The 26,649-nt window shown below is 36.8% G+C and overlaps 1 protein-coding gene across 2 annotated transcripts in view; it reads right to left on the bottom strand.

Moving 5' to 3' along the window:
- Window positions 1-7,483: 7,483 nt before the first annotated feature.
- Window positions 7,484-26,649, bottom strand: part of LOC150104500 (SEC14-like protein 2) — a 48,602-nt gene continuing 29,436 nt past the window's right edge. Inside the window, exons 9-13 of one of the 2 annotated variants that reach the window (XM_090395673.1) lie at window positions 24,354-24,434; window positions 20,081-20,167; window positions 14,992-15,098; window positions 10,381-10,687; window positions 7,484-8,031 (exon numbers count right to left, since the gene is read on the bottom strand). In XM_090395673.1, coding sequence (XP_090251799.1) covers window positions 7,943-8,031; window positions 10,381-10,687; window positions 14,992-15,098; window positions 20,081-20,167; window positions 24,354-24,434 — 671 coding nt within the window. In that variant the 3' untranslated portion in view covers window positions 7,484-7,942. The remainder of the gene's footprint in view (window positions 8,032-10,380; window positions 10,688-14,991; window positions 15,099-20,080; window positions 20,168-24,353; window positions 24,435-26,649) is intronic. The other variant, XM_090395674.1, reaches the window with a different exon arrangement.

Below are 26,649 nucleotides of genomic sequence, written 5' to 3'. Positions count from 1 at the left end.
GCGAAAGCCTTTAGTTGTTCGCCGCCTGTTGTTGCACTGTCCTTGGGACACGCATTAAGTTAAACTTTGAACAATTAAAGACACTTGACAATTTCCAAATAAGACTTCTAAACTTTCTTTCAACTCGGAACCACTAAATTTACAGGCCGCTTTCAAAGGCATTGGCCTTGAAATACACATCACGAACACTGTATTATAGAAAGAAATTAATTTCTTTCTATATACAGTGTTCGTGACCTCTTGTAAAATTCGATGTAAAGTTAAGAAAATTATTCTTACTGCATCGAAGTTTTACAAACCCTGGGTTGCGTGCCGGAAAAAAGTCGTTGGCGTGCCCAAGGTTCTCCCATCCCTGATCTAGGACGTTGTCAGGTAAAGTTAAGTTCAAGAAGGGATGTCCCCTTGTGCACATAACGTAAATGCAATACTAAAAGGCAAAAAGTGCATCAAATTTGTCTTGAAACTTATCTAAAAGAGGCCACGGCCACTTCTTGAGTAGGAAATTTATTAGCAAATAATTTAGTAAGTGAAATTCCTCGAGGACTTATTCGGTATCTGAAATTTTATAATCCTTCAACTTTTTAATCCATTTATGTAGTTCCGGAGCAAACAGACTCTAATTCGAGACGAGGCTGAAACATTAACGTGATGGCCTGCAACCAAAAATGTAAGGATAGTTGAGTCCGTGAATCTATGAATGGACAGCGTTTCCTTTTGCTACTATAATTTGGCAGTATTCATTCTACCCTGGTGGATTAGCGCTGATGCGTTTGGGGGGAAGAATATCTCAATATTCCGTGTACTCGCGAGTTATTTTCGCAAGGGAAAAGAGAGAAATGTAATCTACTTATTCACGATATGCTATTGTTTAATTTAAATCGTTATATGGTGAATTCCAAACAGTAAGAGAGGCTACAACTCATGTATTTTCCTTAGATAAGAATTCCTGTAGTGTGGATAGAATACGACAGGAAATCTCAGACATTTATCATGTAGTGAGATGAAGCTCTGGGTCGTATAGCAATGGCTTTAAGTAAATATATGACAACAAGACTGGTCTTCTATCAGTCAGATCCAGATGGTGTTTGAAATATTAAAAAAAAAAAAAACGCATACATATCAGTTTTATAAAATGTGAATGACTTGTAAAGGTGACCCAGCAGTCTGCTCGCTATCCTAATCCACGTAGGTTAGTACTGTGGGTGGGGAAAAGGGTAGATATCTGGAAAATCCATGCTCAAGAGACAAACGGAACTTCAAGTGTGCAATAAGTGGAGCGGTAGTCTCACACCTTGCGATGAAGTTCATTTCTCACCTAAAGACATTCAAAAAGATCGATGTCCACAGTGGGATGCAAATTTATACCTTTTTTTCTTATATTTTATATTTTTGTGTCATCATTTGTGTTCCACCTTTTCAAATTGCCATTTGGACTTTCAAACCAGAACCACTTTATGGTCAAATGATCTCCGGTTCTTCCGGATCTGATGTTGAATGCATTGCTCAACTAACTGCTTGGTTATCATTACCGAACAAAAGTATTTTTATGTTATTACGTTGATGATATAATTGCTCTGTAATGATAATAGTGCACTTATATCAGCAATGCATTCAACATCAGACCTGCAACTGCAAAGTGTGAAATCCTTAATAAGTCGTGGAAGAGCCCTTCGAGCACAGATGAACTTCAGTCTTTTGTTCCTTTCCCCTTTGACGATTCTAATAACGAGTCGATCATTGCGGATCTATTACAAATAGACAGCGCAAATAATTAAAGTCCAAATTAATAATAAAACCAAACCTCGTATTGCAGATAATTACCTTTCTGTTGCACAACGAAAATCTTGCCGCTGTCCCTTCAGAAAATAAATGCGTCTTTTTTGCCTATGTTAATCCAACCTGCGTGCCCACACAGCTTTTTATCAGACACGTCGTTCACACGTGACACATTAGCGATCATGGCACATCGTCAGGATCTACCCTTTGTAATGGGATTGCCAATGGCCTCTCCGATTGTTCCCTACGTGTCACGTGTGGATAGCTTTCTTTGTTCAGATTTCCCTACAAATACTAGATACTCCGGGCTCCGTACATTCGTCCATTTGCTATCTCCTGTTCACAAATGACTTGTCTAGTCTCAAACGCTATTTATCATTTCTGATGACAGTACGCTCCATTCCTGTTTTCGTTTCACAAACATCGCAAGCTAATAAATCCCAAAATCTTCCGTAATTAGTGGCCTAAACACCCATTTCCTGGCTATATTTCGATGAAGAGAGAGTATTTTAACCAGTGGGGATTCTTCATGCTTGCTGCGCAAGCTCATTGAGAAAGAAGTCATATTTATTTGTTAAGAAATGCATGCATTTGTAAACATTCCATTTAGGCTTTTATTTTTGTACACAGGAGACGTTTTAAGCTTGCGCGGCAATAATTGAGCTTTACGTTGTGTATCGAAGGCCGACGCTAGTCAAGCTACCTTGGCTTGCTCGGTTGTGGGAGCATCCAGGTCCTCGCTTCAGCACTGATTTCATGCGCGCATAGCCATTTCCGCTCCCTTCTCGTCATCTCACCCTGTTGCTTAAACACGGGCCATACGCAGTCAAAGTAGCTCTAGCCAGTGAGCTTCAGCCAACCTTTACAAGTGTGCGTGTTGCTTGGGAAAATTAAGTTAGAACCAACTTTTTATGACGATGTTATTGACCAGTTCATAAAGAAGAACCGTAGGGTGGAATTTGTATTCAAGTAGCTAAATTGAAAAAGACAGAATATCATTTGAAAAATAAATGTTGTATTTGTATGATTAAATGTACATAAATATCTAAATACATGTAATCCTCGTATAAAGCGGTACTTATACAACACGGTTCCGATAAAAAACGGTCTACAAAGTGTAGTAACCCTTTATCTTTTCATATATTTTTCACCGCGCGACTTAAAAATCAAATTTTATCTTCGTTAAATTTATGTCTGCCTGTAATCCCGCATGTAATTATAAGTAGCGAATTTCTATTAGGGGAAATACCCTTTAAGCACGCATGTACCTCAATTGTTCACCGTATAACACGTTTATTGCTGAAAATTGTCCTCGTTTCTGCCAGGAAAGTGCATTAAAAATCATAAGCGTGTTCATCTCAAGCTGAGCACTTTATTTTCTAGTGAGTTATACAATATGTAATGCTTGCTTTTTTGGGTAAAAAATTATTTTTATAGCGATGGCCACAAACTGCAACGAAAGGGAAAAACCAACTTTGAAAACAAAATTAATTTCTCTCGAAGAAAAAAATTCAAAATCTTGAATCGGTAGAAAAATGGAGAAAAACCAGAAGTTTTTGGAGGGACTTTGAATTTAAATGAATCAGCAATTCGAACAATCAAACAACATGAACTTAAAATCCGAGAAAGTGTTTATTGCTGGGTCAACGATAAGTGTAAAGCTCGTTGCTCGTGTACGCGATATCCTAATGGCAAAATGGAGAAATCTCTAATGATTTCGATAGAAGATTGCACCTCAAAAGAAAATGCCTATGGATGGAAATCTTATTAAACAAAAAGCTCTCAAAGTTTATAAACATTTATAGTGCAGACCAGGTGTTCAATACGGATGAATCCGGGTTATATTAGAAAAAAGTGCAAAAACGCATCTATATTTCGAAAAATGAAAGATCAGCTCCTGGATTCAAAGTTTCCAAAAATAGAATTACTCGGTTTTGTAGTAATGCATCAGGTGATCACATGACAAAACCAGTGTTTATTAACCAATCCTCAAATCCTCGTGCTATGAAAGATTAAAATATGCACTATTTTATTTTGCCTAAAACATTTATGCATTATGTGCAATGAAGTTTACGTACAAATTGTAATTTTCATACTTTTATACTATGTATTTGGTTCATAGTTTATATGTTTTCTTAACTTACATGAATTACTTGAATTAAATATTTTTTTTTTGTTGGATATGTCATTATTATAATTAAAAAAAAAAAACGATTTCGGAACATAATCCTACTTTTTCTATGTGATCTGAGACTCGCATAATGTGGCATTTCTGCGGAAAACTCAGCTAACATCCGCGTTATACGAGGGTTACCTATACATAGTTTTAAATGGTTAGTAATTCATTATTCCGCTAATCAGACTTCAATCACCCTCTCACCCCGAATGATAGCAAGAGCAAGCGTAAATTTCAAGACCAGCATTCGCCCCTGCTTTTAACTTCAATTCTACCAAAGCATAATCGTTAATCGTGCTTTATTTCAAGCAAGACCACACTTGTCCCCTTCATCTTTGATAACACCACAATCTCCACGCGAGATCAGATTGAATTACATATCTACCTAGCCTCCCCTGGTATATGCATAACAGATCGATAACTTGCTGCACTTCCCAAAACTTAGGTGGTGTCCTTTTTCACTCATCACATTACGAGGGTGGTCTGTAATGTTCTCGGTCTCGACCATAGATGGCAACACCATCGGCAGGATTTTTTTTCTAAGTTGGTATATGTCTGTCATAAGCATCCATGTGAAATTGCAAATCATTCCATCAAGTAGTTTGTTTTATACAGCTGTCGGAAACAAGTGTTGTTTGTATCCCTTGAAATGGATAAAACTAAGTATCGTGCGGTTATAAAATTCTTCGCAAAAGAAGGCTTAACGCCAAGAGAAATTCATTCGAAGTATATAAAAGTTTATGGGCACTCTTCTCCGTTTTCGACAATTACGAAATGGGCTGTACCAGCCTTGAAGATGATCCACGTGAAGGTTGTCCAAATAAGTGTAACAACTCCAGAAATCATTGATCAAGTGCAGGATATGGTACTGAATGATGACCGGCGAGTCAAAGTGCTTGAAATTGCTGAGACTATAGGCATTTCAAAAGAACGTGTAAGATATATTTTGCATGAAGAATTGCAAATGAAAAAGCTTTGCGCAAGATGGATGTCGCACTTGTTCACAGCAGATCAAAAACGCACTCGCATGAAAATCATCTCCGAACAGTGCTTGGCGCGTTTTAACAAGAATAAATTGATTTCGTGTGTCGATGTATTACTATGGATAAAATGTGGATTCACCATTGCACACCAGACTCCAAACAGCAGTCAAAACAGTGGACCGAAGCCAGTTGTTCAGCGCCAAAGAAGACAAAGTCGGTTTCATTAGCAGGTGAGGTCATGGCATCGGTATGTTTTGGGATGCTAAAAGCATTTTGTTTATTATCTTGAAAAGGGTAAAACAATAACCGGGGTGTATTATTCTGATCTTTTAACCAGACTAGACGAAAACATTCGTGTGAAAAGACCCAGTTTGCAGAAGAAAAAAAATCATCTTTCATCAGGACAATGCACCTGCCCACAAAGGTGTTTTGGCAATGGGAAAATTAAGGGATCTGCACTATGAATTGTTGGAACATTCATCCGATTCCCCAGATTTGGCTCCCTCTCACTTCTATCTCTTCCCGAAACTTTTCCTCGCTGGTTAGCGTTTTTCTTGAATCAAGAGGTGATTGCAGCTGTAGTGGGTATTTTGCAGATCTTACTGAGAAACACTACAGGGTCGGGATAATGGCGCGGGAATAAATGTATGTCTTAAGGGAGATTATGTTGAAAAATAATAATTTTTAAATTATAAATTCGTTTTTTCATTGTTAGGCCGAAAACTTTTCAGACCACCTACGTACTTGTCAACTGTGAAACACCTAACAGGTGTACAAATCCCTTGTCTACTTTACCCTAGAATGTTTATGGGGTGACGCACCAAATATTTCTTTAAAAAGGCTCGATGCTTTTCAGAAGAGGAAAATTCGGTTGATTGGTAGGCTGCATCGCAGAAAGATTAACAAATGCCTCAATCTGTCTGAAAGTATAAAAATCTGTATGTCGCTCTCGCACTAAGGCTTTTTCTTTGTTATAATTCAGCGTTTACGCCATGAAAAGAATAACGATTGAACTCAGAGGTTATGTTTCTCATAATGTAAACCTGATTGAAATTCGTGAGGGATATATAATGGGAAAAGGTATTATTATATCAATAACCAAAAACAATTACGTGGTGAATAGGATATGCGCTGCTGTCAACATTCCAAGGCAAGAGTTGCACTGTCGATTTTTTATAAGCAAATACTGTATATGCTGCTTAAAGAAGGAAAAACCCACATATTTTAGTACCTGCTTGGCATTTAATCTAAGTTTTATGTAAATACTTTCCATACCAACAAGAATTTATTGATCGTTAATAGTTAATGACGGCCTGTGTTTGGAGTCCAGCCAATAAATGTGCTGTGGTTATGGAAACCCTCTATCCTACCTAAGAAAACGAAACACTTAAACATTTTGAGAGAACATCTAGGCGGTTATAATTTATAAAAGTACACCAATTCTAAGTTTTTAATTTAAAAAAAACAGATCAGAAATAAGTAATCAAGTAACCATTAGAATAACTCAAAAAGAAAAAACTTATGCAATGTCATCTGTTTCCGATGTCAGTTTTTATATCTGCCCCATTATCTCAACATTGTGTATTCTGTCTTTGTGCAGGACACCAATCGTTCTGTTATATTGGAAATCAGCAGCAAAGAACGGGTTTCAATCAATTCAAGGATGATAATAATGTTTTTCATTCCACTTACGGCGTACTGGTACTGGCCAGAGCACGCACGCACGCACACACAGTTTAGACAAAGAAAATAAAATCCTAGTCGAGAATGTAGATAACGTTTGTGCAGATGGAAGATTAAATCGAGTAGACAATGATTTGTCTGAAGTAGAGTGCCCTCCCGCGATGAGTCATCGGGATCATTGGTGGTGTCACGATTAATAATTAACTCATATGATACCTTTATTAACCAAAATCGAAAAGAAAATCAAATTAAAACAAAACTTACTGGATACAAAGTGGTTCTAAACACACGAACTGGATATTCATTCATTTACCGGTGGAAGAAGTAAATTAAAATTTGTTCTTCGGGCCGATTTGTGATGTTTTGAGGGATGAATATCCGGCGTGGGAAACGGAAAAAAAATTCTAAGAGCAAATACTGCACCGTATGTGCTAGAAGAATAAGCCAGCACGACAAATACTATTTCGAACAACATGATAAGTAAGTCATTACCGTCCTCGTGTGCAACAATGAAAGACCGCCATCCTCCTGGAAAACGAACCACAATCCAATCTATGCACTTCTGGACATTTCAACATGGCTGCTCTGTTGGTGTATCCGCTGGTGAAAAATAGCCGAATGTGCCAATACAAGCCGTACTGATCTCCTATCTTAAATGGAGTTCCTATTTAAAAGTCACTGCCAGGTGTGTAATGCAGTGACAATTATACGCTGAAACACAAAACTAAAACTAAATTATACTTAACGATCCATTTAATTAATGCTGAAATAATTAAATGAAATTACCAAACGAAACAAAACCAAAATTGAATGTACAGTTTAACTCAGGGAGAATTGCTTTAACATAAAGAACGCCAACACGGTTTTATGTAATTTCTTTATTACATAAATTTTGAAGTGAGTAATTCTAACCGACTACAAAATCTTCCCCTATACATTAATGCACTATTTTTGCATCTCTACTGTCGATGAATGACGAATTATGTATTCCAACTTATATATTTCTTTTGGCAGATGTTAGCACGACTGACGCAAGGAATGTCACGTCTGATGAGGAAAAGTTGATGGATTTTGGTCTTGGCCTTGTTTCCAAGGGCTGCGATCTTGGACAGTTTTTGGCAGTGTCACGCGAAGTGAACAACTATTCAAGCGATATTCCTTATTTCCGTGTTTACCATCAAACACGAAGCATTTCAAATAAAAATAAAGATATCAAACTATCGAATACTGGATCAAACAGAAGACCGGTCGATTCTATGGCTTCCTTCCAATTTACGAATGTGGCTGCCAATACTGCGAAGGCAAAGAGAGGCTGAGACAGCAGTTAAAGATGTTCTGGAGGGAAGTGATTGATGCGATAGGCGACATCTGCTTGCCGAATCCAACTGTAGGAGTTGTCGAAATGTATGATATCTAGCAAATAAATAATATAATATTAAAACGTATAGCAATATTAAAAATATTTATTTTAAGTTATTTGTAGCAAATGTCGGTTAATTTTTTTCTCATTCTTTCATTAAAACTAATAGCTTTTATAATATTTTTTTTACCTCTCCCTTGTTTTTTTTTTCTTGTGTGGGAATGCATCTCTCACTTAAAGACAATCACAAAGGTCAATGGCCAAGGCGGGATTCGAACACACGTCCTAATGGCTGCAGAGTGGATACGCTAACCACTCGGCTGATTTATCTGATTAACTGCTTATTTCAAACTACCAGAGTTTTTATCGGCGGTATTTATATTCCGTATTCATATAAGGGGATTATGCGCTTCTAAAAACTCGGCATTTTCATTCCACATACAGGCAAATCGGCAAAAGAACACGCAACTTACAGAAAAATACTATTGGTGGCGCATTGGTGGGGTTTCGAATTGACAGTGGATGGGGGGGTTTGTGCAGATGGAGGATTGAGTCGTGTGGATGGTTGCTTGCGATGAGTCCTTGGACTTATTGGCGTCACATAAATCATGGCTTGAAAAATAAGTGCAGATGATGATTGGTTATGATTAGACGAAGCAGTTTTATAAATTAAAGATACCAAGAAATTATGTACTATCCTTTAAGTGTAAGCAAACATAGTTTGCACCTGAAGTATCTTCAGGACTGAGGCAACTCGTAGCAAAGGTGGACTGACTTCTCATCACTTGCCTTAGTATCCCATCATGCAAAGCACATCTCCTTGCGGGCATGTATAATACTATGCATTATGATAAGGGTCACTACCCATACCGGTTTCGACCGTTATTGAAGTCTCATCAGTGGGAGCCAGAGATGGTGATGCAGAAGTCATACTTTTTATATACGAGTTGCCAAAAGGTGTCTCACCTTATTATTAAATTACTCTGGACTAGAGAAAGATGTTGGAGGTTTTGGGCTTGGTTATGTCCGCAAGGAGGTGTGCTTTGCATTATAGGATACTGATGCAATCGATGTGAAGTCATCAGCTTCTATATATACGAGTTGCCCGAGTCCTGATTATATTTCAGGGACAAACTTTGTTTGCTTACACTTGGATAAAGGATTAAACGAAGAATATAATTTCTTGTCATCTTTAATTTGTATTATAACCAAGTGAAAAAACTTCCAAGAAACGTTTTTATGTAATAAAATTCGCTGTCGAAAACGCAAAATGTATCACGTCTCGTAATATTTTGGAACTAATAATCACGTTTATTTCTAAAATGTAATAATTTCTTAATATTTTTTAAATTTCTCAAGGAAAGTAAAAAAAATTAAATTCTTTTGAATTTGCATTTAAGCTGTCGTTAAAACTTTTTGTTAATTTGTGCATTTCCCCTTATCGCACGTTTATGTTAAAGCTTGAGCAACAGATGTTTGTTGAAACCAAAGTAAAAACTCGTTGTTTTTGACACTTCCCACTGTTTCCGATTTCCATGACAGTAATTAAACGGGAGGGGAGACTAATCGAATGAAGGTTATATTTAGAAACCCAAATCTTTCCCATTCGGATTTACGTTGCTATGAATTTGCAGTTGCCCTGTATGTAATATGTATTTTGTTCATTTTTAAATTTGTCTGCTGCCCGCTTTGAGCAGAAGATAAAACCATTACCTTCAGTTTAACAATTTTGTGAGGGTGACGTTTGTTTTTTGCAGATCTGCATTAATTTTTAAATATTATATTGTAGACTGTGTATAGTTTGTACATAAATACGTACACTATTTTTATGTTCAGTTTTAGCTTGGTAAAAAATAAAGCGTTTGCCTGAATAATATTTTATTTATGATCAATTTTCTTTTATATAACTTATGTTTCCGGTTTTATTGACTTAACAGATATTTTCCTTTTTCGTTTAACTGCTTTTTGATTGGCTACAATTTTTAATGACATTTTTAGCCATTATCGAATCATTTACTAGCGAAATTCAGGACGATAAATAACACATAAAAAAGGCTCTAAGCTCAATCATTGCGATCATAAATGCCAACTACAAAAGAATGATGTTATGAAACGCAATTTTTTTTATGATCGTGTGCATTTCTTTTTATTTTTTTTATTCGTAATTATCCTTTGCAGAATAACTGGGAAATGGACTACTTGATTCACGTATACCCTCAGGAGACAAATTCAGTGTACTAATCACTATTTTTTCCTCTTCACGTAGCAATAATACCAACAATAAATTAGGAAAACAAAGATGAATTTTAGTTTCTTTGTTTTCTGAATTATTCACAGGAAAAAAACATTCCAGATTAACGTTATTCTTACAGGGTAATTACTAGAAACAGTGGAAATCTTACATGAGCCAGGGATCGTGCAGTAATGTTCTCCTTTATGGGGTCCCCGGTCACAATCGTACCTCTTGGTCTCAATGATCTCTTCATTCTCATCATCTAAATTCTTTTTGTAGAACAAACCGAATCCGATGTCTTTATTCAGCGTCTGGAACTCCCAAGCCAAAAGGGTACCCGGTTCGTCTACAGCCAATAAAACGGGATACACGGTCTTATTTGGCACAGTCACGTGACTCATTTCGGGATGGTGGAATGCTTCTAGCTTTATATTATCCATGTAGTAACTCTCTGGAATCTTACCTCCCTTTTTTATCTAAAACACAAACAAAGAGCAATCAAAATGAACAGGAGTGTCTAATGAAACTAGGGATTTATAATTATGGCATAAACTACAGAAACAATCTCCTAATAGAATTCATTATTCGCGAGATATTTTTCCTTCACTATAATTAGACGTTTCCTGTGTGAATATTCATCTATTTACGAAATAACTAAGCAATTATTCAGAATAATTATTTTGAAAATTACACACCGAATACACATTACGTGTATTCGGTGTGTAATTTTCAAAAAAAAAAAAAAAAAAAACACAATAAGTACTAAAAGATGACCTTCAAAAGTTTTCCTGAGAATGCAGTAAGCACAGCATTAGTCAGGGGGAGATTCCTACCAAGGCGAAAGCATACTTTTATTCGCAAGAAAGGTTTAATTTACTTTAAGTAGCTTAATTTCAACTGAGTGAAAGATTTAAAACTTGGCAAAAACAAAGTGGCATTCTGTGTATATTGCAAGTATTCTTTCTTTCTCTCCGGTAGGCCTAAATGGACCGTTGGGTCCATTTAGGACTACCGGAGATTTTTTGATGTCCATTTTATCGGTCCATTAAAATGGACCGATAAAATGGACATCAAAAAATGAACAAATTCCTCTCTTTCTCAACTGATAACAAGAACCAGAGACTGAGATGATTGGAGGGGGCTAACAAAGAATATCAGTCTCTGGTTCTTGGTATCAGTTGAGAAAGAGAGGAATTTGTTCATTTTTTGATGTCCATTTTATCAGTCCATTTTAATCGAGGTCGGCCCCTAACCCTTGATTCCGGAACGATTCTTTCTAGTGCTTGCTTTTGAATGCCATCAGCCCTCTCCACATGTGCAAACCATTTCATCTGTCTTCTTCTGATGACTATCAGAATATTTTCCAAGTATTTCGATAGTCTAAAACATATTTTACGGTTACTCGTATTTCCTCTTATTTTTTTTACAAAACTAGTCTTAATAAATTACAAAGTTTAATTTATTGTATATCATAATCACTTCTCCATAAGACTTCTGGTCTTCTAAGGCATTAGTTTAACTTCTGTTTTCGCTTCATCCGCCGTCTTAATTTGAAAACTTTTGATCCTCATTTCTCTCCCATATGGCCTATCACCCTAAAGTAATTCTTGGACATTCTTAAATATTAACAGTTTCCTTCTGTCTTCCATTTAATACTATTCTGCTACTGAAGACATTTGCTGATTCTCCTATTTTGTTCTCAGAGCTCCCCAATATCTATGTCGTCTTTGGTTAGAAAAGAAACTGAAGTATTAATAAATTATAATGGGTTTAACAGTACATTCGTCTCTTCATGGATGATTCGCAACCCACATTTGTTACAGCAATTGCTTACTTCAGCTAAATATTCTTTAAGATTCGGTGCAGATTTATTTAATAGGATAACCTCTGCTTATAGCAAAGAACTAATGTAAACATCTTCATTTAAAGATTAATTTTAATATATGTTTCCTAAATAACGTGGTGAATACAAATTATAAATATAACCACTTTATGAATAAATTGCATACGTTTGTCTAACCCTACTGACTTGAAATCAAACTATATATTCTTGTACATTCTGCACCTTCAACTGCCGAATTCCATTTCCCTTATAAGCGATGCATTTCTCGGTTAATGATACACAATTTAAACTTTGATTTTATGTGATTAGGGACAAGTAGAGATGACTGTATTCCCATGATTCAACTATTGACTCTAAGATAGTTATGTGATCCCTAATCCCTATACAGCTCGGACCCTATTTGCTCCAATTTCAAGCATATTTCCATAAATAAACTGTCTTGAAATACTTAGTATGGAAATTCCTCTAACTGTCCTGGTCTGTGTCCCCCCCCCCCACCTTTTTTTTTTTTTTTTAGTACAATGAGAGCTCTACTCCAGTCATCCAGGATTTGACTTGGCATTCTGGATTATGTAGTGTTCATTACCACCGTATTGCAAGTAGAGTATGTAACTCCATCTTCGTTTTAGCATTCCAATTAGTGTGTTTCCTTCTGGATATTTGCCATTTGTACCTGTTATCCCATTTAATACTTTTTTGCAGAGGAATTACAGCATATTCGTCTGCAAAAAATGAGCTTCCTTACATTTCCTTCACGTTCTTTAAGAGTCTAAGCCGACTCAGCAAGTATTATACACGCTTTCGTCTTCTCTTAATGGAATCCCTGTTGAACTTGCTGTGGCCATCAGGGAGTATTTAATTTCTTTTTATTCATAAATTCGCTTAACGCTTCCTTACCCGAGTTAACGTTTGTTTGTTTTTTTTCATTTTTACTATTCTAAAGTTTAAAACTTCGATTTTTTTTCTACTAAAATCTGTCTGCATCGAGCATATAATAGTTGATCAACTTTTTAATTCTTTTATTATTTTCTTTTCAAAGTGATTACCACTTCTTGTTTTGGGTTTGTTTCTCTCCATGTGAGTCTATGAATATTTTATATTAGTAACGATATATTAGTATTTGGCATTCTTATTAGCCTTGCGTTTCCTTCAAAATTCCCAAAATATTTTTGCCTAATATTTCTCCCACTCAGTTGCTTAAATCTCCAACAAGAACCAGATGTTCATTTTTTTTATGCCACATGTCCTCTGCAATAAATGGAAAATTCCAAGTCTTGGAATTGCTATCTCAATAGAAATTAGTCTCATTTTCAGTTTTGAAAGTTCCCCTCATCATAACAGTATATCTCCATGTTTGATGTTGAATTCTACAATTTACTTTCGCTAATGCACAGTACCTGGGTAAATTCCTTTTCCTTCCTTACTGTGTGATGGTACAGTAGTCGTGAGTCCCCTTTTTACGGGGGTACATGGCACCATCTAGTCCCCTCAAATGTTTTCCTGGCTCCGGAACCGGCACAAGCTTACGAATCAGGCCTATGGCTGGGTCAGTATTCCTGGCTGTATTCCGTGTGTGTGTGTTCATCATGAGACCAGTTTGCGGGTTGAAAAAAAAACACCAGATAAATTGGGGGGGGGGAACCTGCTGCCCACGCCCAAGACCGACTAACTTGGCTATGGCTGACTAAGATCCTTCAGCTTCTCACGTCTCCGACGGGAATCAAACCAGAACACTCCTTCCCCAGGCATATGGTTGCGAAGCGCAAAGCCACTAGGCTAACCACGCGACCTGGGTAAATGATGTACTTGCATTTATGATCTCGCTTCATTTCTCTGCTAGGTCCACCCATTTTTCCATTAATGTCCCTTTCGCTGAAACCTGTCTTCAGTTTTTACTGAGGTTGCTCAAGTTAGAAAGGCTTAAAATATTATTTAATTCTCTCCAATATTTCGTATCACTCGCTGAGACATCGTCAGGGAGTATAATATGAGACTTGTAATACACACACAACACAAAACTAAGTGCAACAAGTGATCGAACGACCAGAGTCCTAACTAGGTGGAGCGCCCTGTGTGGACACCTGATCTCGTAAGTCCTGCTCTAAGGGAAGACCTCATCTCATTGGAACAAAGGTTATCGGCTTTATTAGTTAGTGGTTTAATGACATCATATTGTTGAGAGGAGGGGAGCGATGGAAAGGTTTGTGAATGTGTGGATCTGCCTGTATGGGTGGGCTTCCTGTATACTGAAGTTACCACTGGAGAGGCGTATTACCAAGGTGTCTTCTAGAAAGGCTAAACTATCATCAGTTTCATTTTCCATGGTAACTGGATTCTAGGGCGAAGACTATTCAGGTGAGAGAGAAAAGAGTCTGATGTGTCTGGGCCTTGAGGCCAAATAGAGAACACATCTTCATATCTTAACTAGATAGGTCTAGTTAAGAGATTGCTTTTCAAATATTTTAATCCTTTCTCGGTGCTTTCGCTCTTAACTTGTAACATGAGTTGATCGCAACCGGTAAGCCTAAACAAACGGATTACTGAGGTTGTTCAAGGACGTTAACATTGACGCTCCAGACGGATTGATATCAGATTATGTTGTTGTACCATCATAAATCATTTGTTGTTTTGGTCAATATATAATACAATTTCGTTGGTTCCATCTCAAATTTCGAACTCATCTTTATTCGTGACGCACATAAGTGCATATCAAGTAACGGATTGGTACAAAGGAAGTGGATGATTAGACACAATCCAGTTATGTAAATTTGATCCTTAATCATCTCGAGGGGAAAAAATGCCCAATAATCTTAACGTTCAAAATTATATCATGGTAAACGAAATCCAATTGGTTTCTATGAAAATTTAATTTTTGATTTAAAACATGTCTGAAAAAGCAAAAGAGCCGTTACTAAGTCGAATATTAGAGGTGCGTACCACAGAATAACAGTGAGGATTCCCATCGGGATCCACTCGATCACCACCAAGAGAAGCAGGGAGCACATTAGGACTGACGTGTTCCAGTAAGACTTCTGCTGTCGATCCTAAAAACATTAAGGAAATGTTATTTTTCAGATATTATTCTTAGAAAGAAAAACTGACTGAAAAAAACATCGATACTGCAGAAATATTATTCATATAAAATGTGTTCTGAGTAAAAATAATAAGCTGCTAAAGCCCAACCATCCCTTATTTGCTTTCTTAACTGGAATTGTACGATTAAGGTGGCTAATCTTATACCTAAATATATATATATATTCATGCGTGTAACTTTGTGCTCTCCTAGAAAATTTAAATGATAAGAAAAAACCCTAATTTCCGAGAGGGGAGGAACCCTCCCACCCCTGTATACTCTGACAGGTTATTCTAGAGAGAGCTGAGTATAGCAGCTTACGGGAATGGGGGCACTGACGAGGTCTGAATTGAAGTTGAGGTATTCCCTAAAATCAAAGGCTGCGGTTAAAATAAAATCGCGAACACAATATTTCTGAGTAACATTATAAAAAAAAATCCATCCACATTTAACTTTACCAACATTCGGGGATTTCCTAGTAATATCGACGAGATTTACCATCACTTACAGTCACCGAAAACCGGTTTCTTATTTATCACTGAATGAGGAACTGGCATCCTCTACGACTATTCTCGCCTGTTCTTTCCACAAGAAGAGTGGAATATATTCTTTTGTGTTATCTGATATCCCTTGTCCGAGATTATTTGGCATGGAATTCAGTTCATATCATCTCCTTTGACTTCAAATTTCCTTGCCTCACATTGTCTTAGGTTGGTGCCTTCGGCTTTCTTTTAATTGTCATAACTATACCTATCTTTTTCCTTACATTTCACACAAGATTTCCATGTCCATAATTCATACTGGCTACCCCCACTTTTCTAACCTTAAAGTCGAATACGGAAGAAAAGCAAAAATGCCGGTCTTCAGTAATGATCTAACACAAATCGTTCACCGCTGCAAGACCAAACATGGATTTTTTTCAAGCGGGCTCAATACTTGTAATAAGGAAGGGGTAGCTCACACTAAGCAATGTAATTCATTTCCCACTTAAGACAATCACAAAGATGTGTCCATGATGGAATTAGATTCCGCAGCCTGTTGGTTAGAGAGCTGATACGCTAACTACTGGCAACCAAAGCGAGAATATGGATTCCACCATTCTCTTTGTACAATAGACCTCCTTGCTAACCTGACCTACCTTGAGACACAGAATGTGGAAAGATTTGAAAAACTTCATTGCTCTTGATATGTCCAATTCATCGACATATCGTGTCTGGCATCGAGGTTTTCTTACCGAACTCCCATCTTGTGGACTCTTTCTTGCCCTTCGTCGTTGACAGTCAGTTTGCTCGTTCACTGTGCGTCATGAAATGAGAAATTCATATTCTCATTTCAACCGAATCATTTTGCTGAAAAAATGAATCGATATTCATACAATGAAATAACTCCAATGGCTAAACGCAATACAACCAGATTTGATATTTAAAATCTTTAAAAATTTCTGAAATCTTTCCAATTAATGGTTTAATTTGGATAGACAGAAAATTCCGCATAACGATCGAAACGGAACAAAAGTATGTGTTGCAAATGATAACAAAGAAACTGGTTGCGGTGATGGCCACCACAATTGCTGTAGTGATGACGTCACTACGCACAAACACTCTTGTGCAATTTCGCATGTGAATACCCTTCTTTCATGCCTAATTAACTCTTATTGGGATTTAATATTCCAATGAAACCAACAGAAAGCTTTAACGAGGTTTTGTCATTTTACCGAGGCATCGTAAATCAGCAACAAACTCATTTCCAAATAGCTTTTGTGTTCTGCTGCAATGATGATGATGTAGTTGCAAAATTATTTTCATCAGGAATTCCTTATTATTACGACATTACATAAAAATGCAGTACCCGCTAATAAAACAGGAATGAACGCGTAAGACTGCCTCAATTGATGTCGCTCTTTCCTCCGCCTGTCTCGCAAACTTTTCAACCTTCTGCTGTCTTGAATTATTTTGTTTATTCGCTTTGAAATGCGGGGGAATTAACGCATAACATAATCGATTGGTGGGGGATTGTTAGAATGTCCTTTTAACTTCACCTTCTACCCACAATTCCTCCACCTCTTCAGCGCATCTCATTGATCCAAAGCTCCTTTTTTCTTGCTGACAATGAGAGATATCTCCACTTTCTTCACATTGTGCCAGCTTATCTAAATTTCCCTGAAATATCACAGTCATTTCACCTAGAGATCCCAAACGCTGTCATCAATATATAAGTTAAATAATAGTGCCCCCCCCCCAAGCACAAAACCTTGAGAAACATCACTTGACACTCTCCCATTTGGCCATTGCTGCCCAGCTAACATTCAGCCACGTTCAACCCTATTTTATATTCACGCCTAATCATCGTCTCCAAAAAACGGTCACTGGTAACTAGATAATTGATACCTTTCCCTCTCTCCTGAGACTTTTCGTTTTAGACTTATTGAACAACCAAGTAAATGACACAGTTTACCCCTTTGTTCACTCCCTTAATATATGTAGCGGTACATAGCGATAAAACACCTTGAGAAGCACCACACACTCTCCCACTGGACGAGAGCACAAATGGATCATTCCTCAACAAGTTGACGAAGTTGCAATTTCCGTCGTGGAACGGAATAAATAACGCACAAGGGTCCAGAAGTCCTCAGGTAAATCAACGTAACATTAAACACAGGATGGCCATAATTAAAGAGGAGGTGGTCAGAGCCCTGTAGCGAAAAAATGTACTGGACGAAATTCAACTAGACTTGGTGTAAGTATACTCTGGAACGTGGGGTTTTGATTTACAGGGGAAAAAAAAATAACAAAATTGTGCTACCAGAGGGACAACTGTCGTTAGAATCGCATGATATTTGCATACTATCACTATTTTCTACTGACCAGTTGGTGGATATAAGGAAGCTGGAAACGGACTCGCGTCATTCTGATAAGACTGAAGTACTATGGATCTCGTCTTACCGGAACGTGCGTTGCTAGTAAACAAGCTTTATTATCAACGTTGCCGTAACGCTAATGCAGTGCTTCGAGAATTTCGGCATTTGAATGATTAGAGAAAAGGTCCAATGACAACAACAAATCTTTAAAAAATTATTTTACGATTTCAAAATAGCGGATCTTTCGCAGTGAGGCCAGGACAAAAGCAAAAATGGATTATTTCTCAACAAAGTGCCGAAGTTGCAATTGCCGTCGTGGAAAGAATGAATAACACACAAGGGTCCAGCAGTGCTCGGGTAATATCAACGCAAATACTCAACTGTGTGGAAAATCTTGCGTCCAATTCTGAGGTTTCTCACCTACAAGATCTCTCATACTCAAGCTTTGCTTCATGGCGATGCGGAAACTCGAGTTAGCCTTAACTTTCTTAGCTCGAATGGAGGTGGATGACGCTTGGCCGACACGACCAGTGCCTTGTACCGTCTCTTCCATTAGGTATCGAGAGATGCTGCCCAACTTTGTTGGTTCGCAACTGCAGCAGCGAAGATGCATTGACTCTACCATATTCATGCAGGATGGACTACCACCTGACGTTGGATTGCGAGTACAGCGAATGTTACGAATAACTTCACAGAGTGATTAGTCATGCATTTCCCACAGCATGGCCACCTCGTTCGCCTGAGCTTAACCCCTGTGACCTTGGTTGTGAGGCCATCGGAAACGCGTGCTGTATGAAGGCATCTTCCTGAATTAGCAACCTTGAAAGACAGAATAACATAGAATGTAAGGCAAATCAATGCCGATCTGCTGCGTTCCGCTGTAGAAAGTGTCATTCACAGAATGCACTTCTTAGAACATCTGAGTGGAAGACATTGAACCACATACAAAAACGAAAATTAATTTCTGTCACTTAATCCCAAACCACGCGCTTATAGCGCCAAATTTTCCTTGTGGAAGAATTTTGTACTATTTTTTATCTCCTGTAAATAAAACTTCAAAGTTCCAGAATGTACTTATACTAAGTTTGGTTGAATTTCGTCGAACACATTTTTCGCCACAGGGCTCCGAAGACCTCGTTAATTATGGCCACCACCCTATACATTTACCAAATTGTCAGTGAAGATTTCTACCTATCATCCAATTTATTTATGAAACTACCATTTTATTATTGCCATACATATACGTTTTCTAAATTATCTGCATATCAGACAACATACCACTATACGTTTTACTGGAAAGGGAAGCACTTAGCATAATATCCGACCAGTGTTTCATTTGAATCACCCCTAAGTCATGCCGTAAATTGTGAATGAACTCATTACGTTTCCTCTATGCAGGCTAAAAGTACTATTATATTTTGACAAAAAATGGTTGCATTTTTTAACCTAAGGATCAATCAAATGGATAGCTTAAGCCCCACTTTAGTTCTGAGTTTATTCAGGATATCTGAGGCGCCAGAACGGAAGCGTTTTTGGCCATTTCTTTAAAAGAATTGTTGAAGGCTGTGGAACTGAAGTATATATTACGAAGATGTTAGGCAGTGATCGGCAGTGTTAGCATATATAAAAAGTGCAGTTTGAGATCTATTGGAGTATGACTGACAAGACTGTTACTATAGTCAACAAGAACAGTGAGTTACAGCAGTTAGCCTTCAATTTTTTTTTCCTTTGTGTACAATTCCATAACTTATGGAATTGTACACAAAGAAAGATTTATTTCGGGTGAAGCGAACATTTCCATCCACTTCTCAACTTCATAATCTCATCACTTAAATATATATTAAATGCAAAAATAATCCCCAGTTTATATTGTCTGAAATAATCTGAGTTCAACGGTACAGTTTTTGTTTTCCTTCCCGAAAACTCCACATTTTCAGGGAGGGAAAACAGTAATTGTCCTGGCCAAAGATTAGCTCACTCTAAAACCACCCGAAGAAAGGCTTAGAAAAAGTCTAGTCTATGACTAGAATCGAACTTGAACAGTCTTTCTTCGAGTAGTTAACTCGGCAGTTAGAAATAAAATTGTGTGTACTCACCTGGACCATGGAACTCGCACTTTTTAAAGATTTCTGAAGGAATAATAACCTTCAAGATATTGTACAATATGCTATAACCAGCAGGCACTGCAAAATGAATACCAATAATTGAAATTAGATTTCGCATCAAATATATTCTAAATATAGTTTCTGTATTTTTATTACACTTCTAATTTTTTAAAATATAGACATCAGCTGTAATTAGGCAACTTTGGTTTGCGAATAATATAAATATCAAACGAGGTTATTGGAAAAAATAATAATAATAAACTTAAAAAAGGAATAAAAATATTCAACCTGTGTCTAAAGTGGTAAATGAAACAGTGTGGCTTCTAGGCAGGGAAAAAAACCCATCGATTCGAATTGTGTGTGGAAAGGAAGCGATAGAGAAGATGATATTCGACCAGAAATGCTCAAATATGGAGATACAAAAGTTTTATAGTGGCTACATTTTCGTTTAGCCTCTTCTCAAGTATACTTGAGAAGAGGCTAAAAATGGCAGGAGAGAAACTGTAGATTCAGGCCAACGAGAAGGTTAGGTTTTTGCTGTAAGAGAAGTAATCGAAAAATCTTGGAAATATAACAAGAATTTATGCATTGAAGTACTGCAGAAAGGGAATTGTGGGAAGTTTTGTGATAGTTGACGAGTTTTGCTCCCTCAGGGTTGAGAACTTGGAGGGATGCGGCACTCACGGGATCAAGAGTGCTGAATCTGGTAATAAGGATTGTACTTCCAAGAATGGGATTGTAACTGAGATGTCGAAATGCAGAAAAATCACTGAAAACAATTCAATAAACAATAGTACGTAATTAGTTGCAATAAATAGGTAATATTTAATATGTAATAATATGCAATATTTATTGGAACTATTTTTTTCTAATTTTGAAGGTCAAGATGTCAGCAGTGCTTGCCAAGGAATACATGCAACAACAAAGTGCTGCTGTATTTATTACGAGTGAGAATGATAAAAACAAATTAGGAATTAGATTGCGTAAGCAGGCTAATCCAACAGGAAGAACAGCAGATTGAAAAGTAGGTTGTGAGAAATAAAAATAAGTGATTAAAAAAGAAGTAAGGAAAGAAAAATTACAATGACTGACGTTGCAGTCCAAGGACAATCCCAGTATTCTTTCGTTATGTGACCAGCAGGAAGAGGAAATGATGGAACGAATGCCCTTCACCGATGGAACAGGTAGGTGGGGGACCGATGCAGACCCCATAGTAGTTGTTTACTGAATACTTTTCATCCTGGCGAGGCAGGATGTAATTTACAAATTAGCTATCTAATTAGCTGTCAAAAGTAACGGATTAGAGCGTTATGAAAGGAAAAGGCAGTTTTAACTGGGATTCAGCAGGTCTTCATGCTGGTTCCATTACTGATCAAACCGTATCAATGCTATCACTAAACTGCACAGAGATTTTCAACTGTTTTCTGCAGATGACGTGAAGTTCAGGACGGTTCTCACTAATAGTGCCGGCTATTCAGGAAGATCTGAATCTCAAAAAGTTGGCGAATAACTGGAGATGGCCATTCATGCAAATGAGGAATGGTATTGAAATTTGAATATACTGGAGCAGGCAAGAAATTTTTTGATGGTGGCTGACAAATATCGGCACTTCAGAGGAAATGTTTCAAAGGTGGCGAAACCTAATCGCACCATACGGGATTTGTGTTCATTGGTAGCCAGGAAACGTCCTTTGGAAAGAAAAACCTCTAATGCCTTTATCTAGGGAACAAGCAACGAAAGATCGACTAACTTGGGGCACTGGCTGTGAAAGGGTTTGTGGAACAAGAAACATTTTACCACAGCTACGCAGGCGTTAATAGTAACGTAAACTTAATTACCGTATTTTTCAGTGTGTAAGACGCACTTTTTTCCCCCTAAAATTTGTCTTAAAACCAACGTGCGTCGTATTCAGTAAACAACAACTACGGGGTCCGCATTGGTCCCCCCGCCTACCTGTTCCGAAGGTACAAATTTTGATCTGTCAAAATTTGTAATTTTAATGCTTCTACTCTCGCCGGTTTGTCAGACGTGATTTCGAGTTAAATATGTAAGAAATTTGAAGTATGGATAGCTAATTAACGACAGTGAAATGAAACGTCATAGTTTCATTTAAAACACGGCATAGTTTCATAACAATTGAAAACAGAAAACGTGGTATTTTATAATTATAATAATAATTATTATTATTTTATAATTATAATTATTTTCAAAAATGTATATTTTTTTCAATAAATATTTTGTTCCTAAAAATGCCCCTGCAAAAGAGGTGCGTCTTAGACGCCGGCAAATACGATACTTAATACTATGTTGGAATCCTGTGCTTCCCTGGACGATGCGTGTTAGTAATGGAGTTCAGCACGGCTGAAGCAATTACAGTTTGAAAGTGAATCAGCCACATGATTCGCAGTTTTATTACTGGAAGGCACCCAGAAATTGTTTATTTGACTTCTGTTACACAACGAATTCTACACGACCTTTAGTAAAACATAGAAGCTAGATAACTGCGATTTATCCCAATAAAGGAACTAACTGTCACTTTTGAACCAACGTAGGCCTATCACTTAACTGCAGTATTTCCCTTGGTAAATATCGACTTGAAAAACGAACCAAAAAGTCGAGTTTTTTTATGGTAATCCATAAAACACGAGAAAGTGATGAAGTATAATACCTAATATAGCGAAACGTTGAGGGTAAAAACGTAAAATTCACTCTTTACGAAATGCATAACTGGGAGGTGAGAAGGGAGGGTATTCCAGCGATAAAAGAAAGAATGAATGAGGAGGAAGGAATATTTGTTCTGCGAGTTTGCAGTTGAACTGTGAAAATTTGTTGACGCCTATGTTTAACAAGATTTAGAGAAAGCCTCAATGGAATAATTGAAGAAAATGCGAACAAGAAAAACTGTATCTGAAAGGGAATGCAACGAGTATGTGAAAAATTAATAACTAATCTAATCAACCTAACTGCTCTGTTCTGTACTGAGTCGAGTATTTTTCAGAACCTCTTACAGAAATACACCAAATCTAACAGTAGTCCTGATCGACTGAACGCATTCACGATTACTCTGGCGATGAACAGCTGTTCGTATGTCAAATAACGCTTTGGGTGAAAGAGAAAAACCTAATTTATTGTCTGCTGAGCGAGTGAAATGAGTTTTATCAACAACGTTATCAGAATTCCATTGAAAAATTGTTGGGCAATCAAAATTCGAGATTGCAAAAGTTGATATTCGGAAGGCCTTTAATGATTCGAATAGTTCAAAGTTCATCAAATGAAAAGAAGAGTATAGGGTCATCACAAAAACTGTGAGCTGGATTTGCGCCTTCCAAAAAAGATCCATTGCCTGTCACACACAATATGCACTCAAGACCAGAAGCTGACAACCCAGTTGTAGAAAACAGATTCGTTTATTGTTATGATCCCAATCAACAGCCTTATAGATGGAACCAGTAAAAATACGACAGAAAATTGAAAATAACTATAAACAATTTCAATAAGATTTTTGGACGTTGGATAAGATGATTTTTTTTCTAATCTCTTTCTTATGAAAAATCAACACGTTCCGTGCAAATGTTTGCATGAAAGGTTGAAAATAGTCTAACCAAGACAATTAGGCATGTTAGGAGATCCTCCCACTTGGCCTTCTGATATTGCGTGGATGAGAGCGGCCGTGAGTGTTGCTCCATAGAGCAAGACAGCAGCTTCTCTAGTCCAAGAGGCTGGACTAGAGAAATGCTGCATTTAAACTTAACATCGAAATTTTTAGACAAGAACGTGTGATATTTAGCGATTCCAATGGTCGAAACAGAAGACATGTAAATAACATGCATTTAAGTAACTTCATAGTTCTCAAAAGACACTTTGGTGTTGTCCTATTGATGGAATTCTTTTGCATTAATTTTTTGCTCCACGTGTTGAATTTGTTTTGTGGATTTCTTTCACTGCATTTTTAAATTTGCACAGTTGATCCATACTGGAATTATAAATCGCTCTACTATTAAAAATCTCTCTCTCGTGCAGAAATTAACAATAATCAGCACTTTTTGTTTTCCAAATTGTGCTTGGTATGAGGTCATCGATCTTGTTGGTGTATTTCGCAGCGCGCTGTACAAATCCAACTATCATTCAGACTGCCGATTGCTTCTACAGTGCAGTGTATTCAATTAAAAAAATAAATAGAAAAAAGCAGTATTATTTGTCCTTAAAAGTGAGGCTTTCGCTATATTTAAAATGCTTTAATGATAAATGAATGCAACTCACTCACCGTTTACAAAATAAAGCTTTTTTAGCACTTCCGGGTAATTGGCTTCGTAAGTTTTGATCAATTCATAAACAGACTCCATCACTGAAACACATTTTGAAAAAACGAAAAGAAAAACAAATGAAAATAAAATCAGATGAACCGTAAATTTGCCAAAAAGTTTATTTATAAATAAATAATAATAAAAAACGTCAAATTCACAGTATGCAGTGTGGTCTATCTGGGAAATTTTCTTAAAAGGAGTGTTCATTGTACGCAGCGACATCTAGTGATTAGTTTTAAAGATGAAACGTACCCACGAGAAAAGTAATGTTGACACTTTCCAGACGTTTAATCAGCGAAATGGCGACTGACGGAACGCGTTTTTCGTCTGTATTAATTAAATTATTATTCATTAGTCCCGATTAAACGCCATTTACTTGTATTTTAGAGTCTCGTAAAAAACGAAAACCCAAAAACGAAACACCTAGGTTTTCGAGTTTTTTTTTTTTTAGACGACACGCCATTTAGCTTTCGTGACCAGGTACCGGGTCGTAACCCACCATTTGGGAAACACTGGAATACAGCATTTTAGCACACTATGCTATGAATTATGGACGAATGGATATTTTTTTAGCATTTGTGTTGTTTAATCCTGCTATCCGAAATGATGATAACTGTCTTAAAAAGGTCGTAAGCAACAATCGCAGGAGATTACATAATTTTCATAAATATTTTTGAAATTATTCTGATATTAAGAGTTCATTTTCTAAACATGGATTGCACTCACTTCAAAGTAACTAGGATCGTTTAAAATCTAATTGAGCGTTTCTGTGGATGGTTTTGCAACTGCTGAGTGTGCAACACATCTCAGCTGGGTTCAATTATTACAACAGAAAAATGTAATGGAGTGCAGTGGAACAACTCGTTAATACGGTTAAAATAAAATAAAAAATCAGCTAACACCTTTTTGTTCCCGATTTACAGGGAGTAGGTGAGGCCGTTTAGCCCTATCTAACTTTTGGAGACTGAGTGGGCAGTTCAATCGCCACTGATAGCCAATCAGAGATAGCTTGCTCAAGGCTATCACTAATTAATTTGTACGCAATGAAGGCGGCTAGCAAGTGTCGCCATCTCGTGGTACCTAACCCTAACACAATATTTTAATGTCTGAAAATAGTGTGGGTTCGACGGCCGATTTTCTTGAGTTTACGGGACGAAAAACCCGAGTTTCCAAGAGAAAAAACCCGCTAGCCCGTGCAAGAGATAGACTAACTCGGGAACCGGTCGAGAAAAGGCTTAGGAAAAGTTCCTCTAGTCGGCGAGTAGAGTCGAACGCCTTTCGTCGTGCGATCAAGCGCCGTAGAGTACAAACGCCACTTCTACTGAGCTACATATATTTTATTAACAACAAAGTATCTATATACAATCTGAATAGGAATAAATATACATCTATTTACAATTATATACATTTTGTACATAGTATGCTCATTTTAATTGGCATTTTTTTCTTTGACATTTCTTTATAGTTTCTTTTTCACATTGTGTCTATTATCTGTGTTCATACAATCTTCTTTTACATGATAATCTGCTCAGTGCCTTGCGTTTCCTAAAGTCCTTATACTTCATCTGAACTTATTTTTCTTCAATGTGTCATGCATTGATATCATTCTATCTTAATCACTCATATTAACATTTAAATTACTATTTCATACATCCTAATTTTCATCTATTTACAATTATATACATGCTGTACACAGTATGCTCATTCTAATTGGCATTTTTCTTTGACATTTCTTTATGGTTTCACATTGTGTATATTATCTGTGTTTATACGGTCTTTTTTTTTTTTTTTCATGATAATCAGTGCCTTGCGTTTCCTATCGTCCTTATGCTTCATGTGAGCTTTTGATTTTTTTTTTTAAATTTAGTGTGTCATACATTCTATCTGAATTATTGTTGTCATTTTATCTTAAGCACTCAAATTAACATTTTGATTACTATTTCATAAATTCTATTTGTTTCTATATGTAGTTACATTTAACTGTTTGCTGGTAGTATATTACGTCTTCCTTCTTGGGATTGTGCTGTATTTTTTTTTTTTTTTTTGTCGTGTTAGGAAACACTTCTTAAATAATTTCTTCTCTAATAAACCTGTGTAATGTTTGTTTTGAAAATATAAAGGTTTGGTTTCATACATTATGAACTTATCGCAGACCTTTAAGCGCTATTTACATATATCATATTTAAGCAAATGCATATAATTACTTTACATATCATACGTCATTAAAATGTGGTCAAGCTCTTCCATTATATAGAT

This window comes from Typopeltis vanoorti, chromosome 7 (genome assembly GCF_054136105.1).
Source record: "Typopeltis vanoorti isolate ZY-2024b chromosome 7, IOZ_Tvanoo_1.0, whole genome shotgun sequence".
Classification (NCBI taxonomy): Eukaryota; Metazoa; Arthropoda; class Arachnida; order Uropygi; family Thelyphonidae; genus Typopeltis; species Typopeltis vanoorti.
Note: the sequence above shows the minus strand (reverse complement) of the source record. Positions and strands in the feature narration are given on the sequence as shown.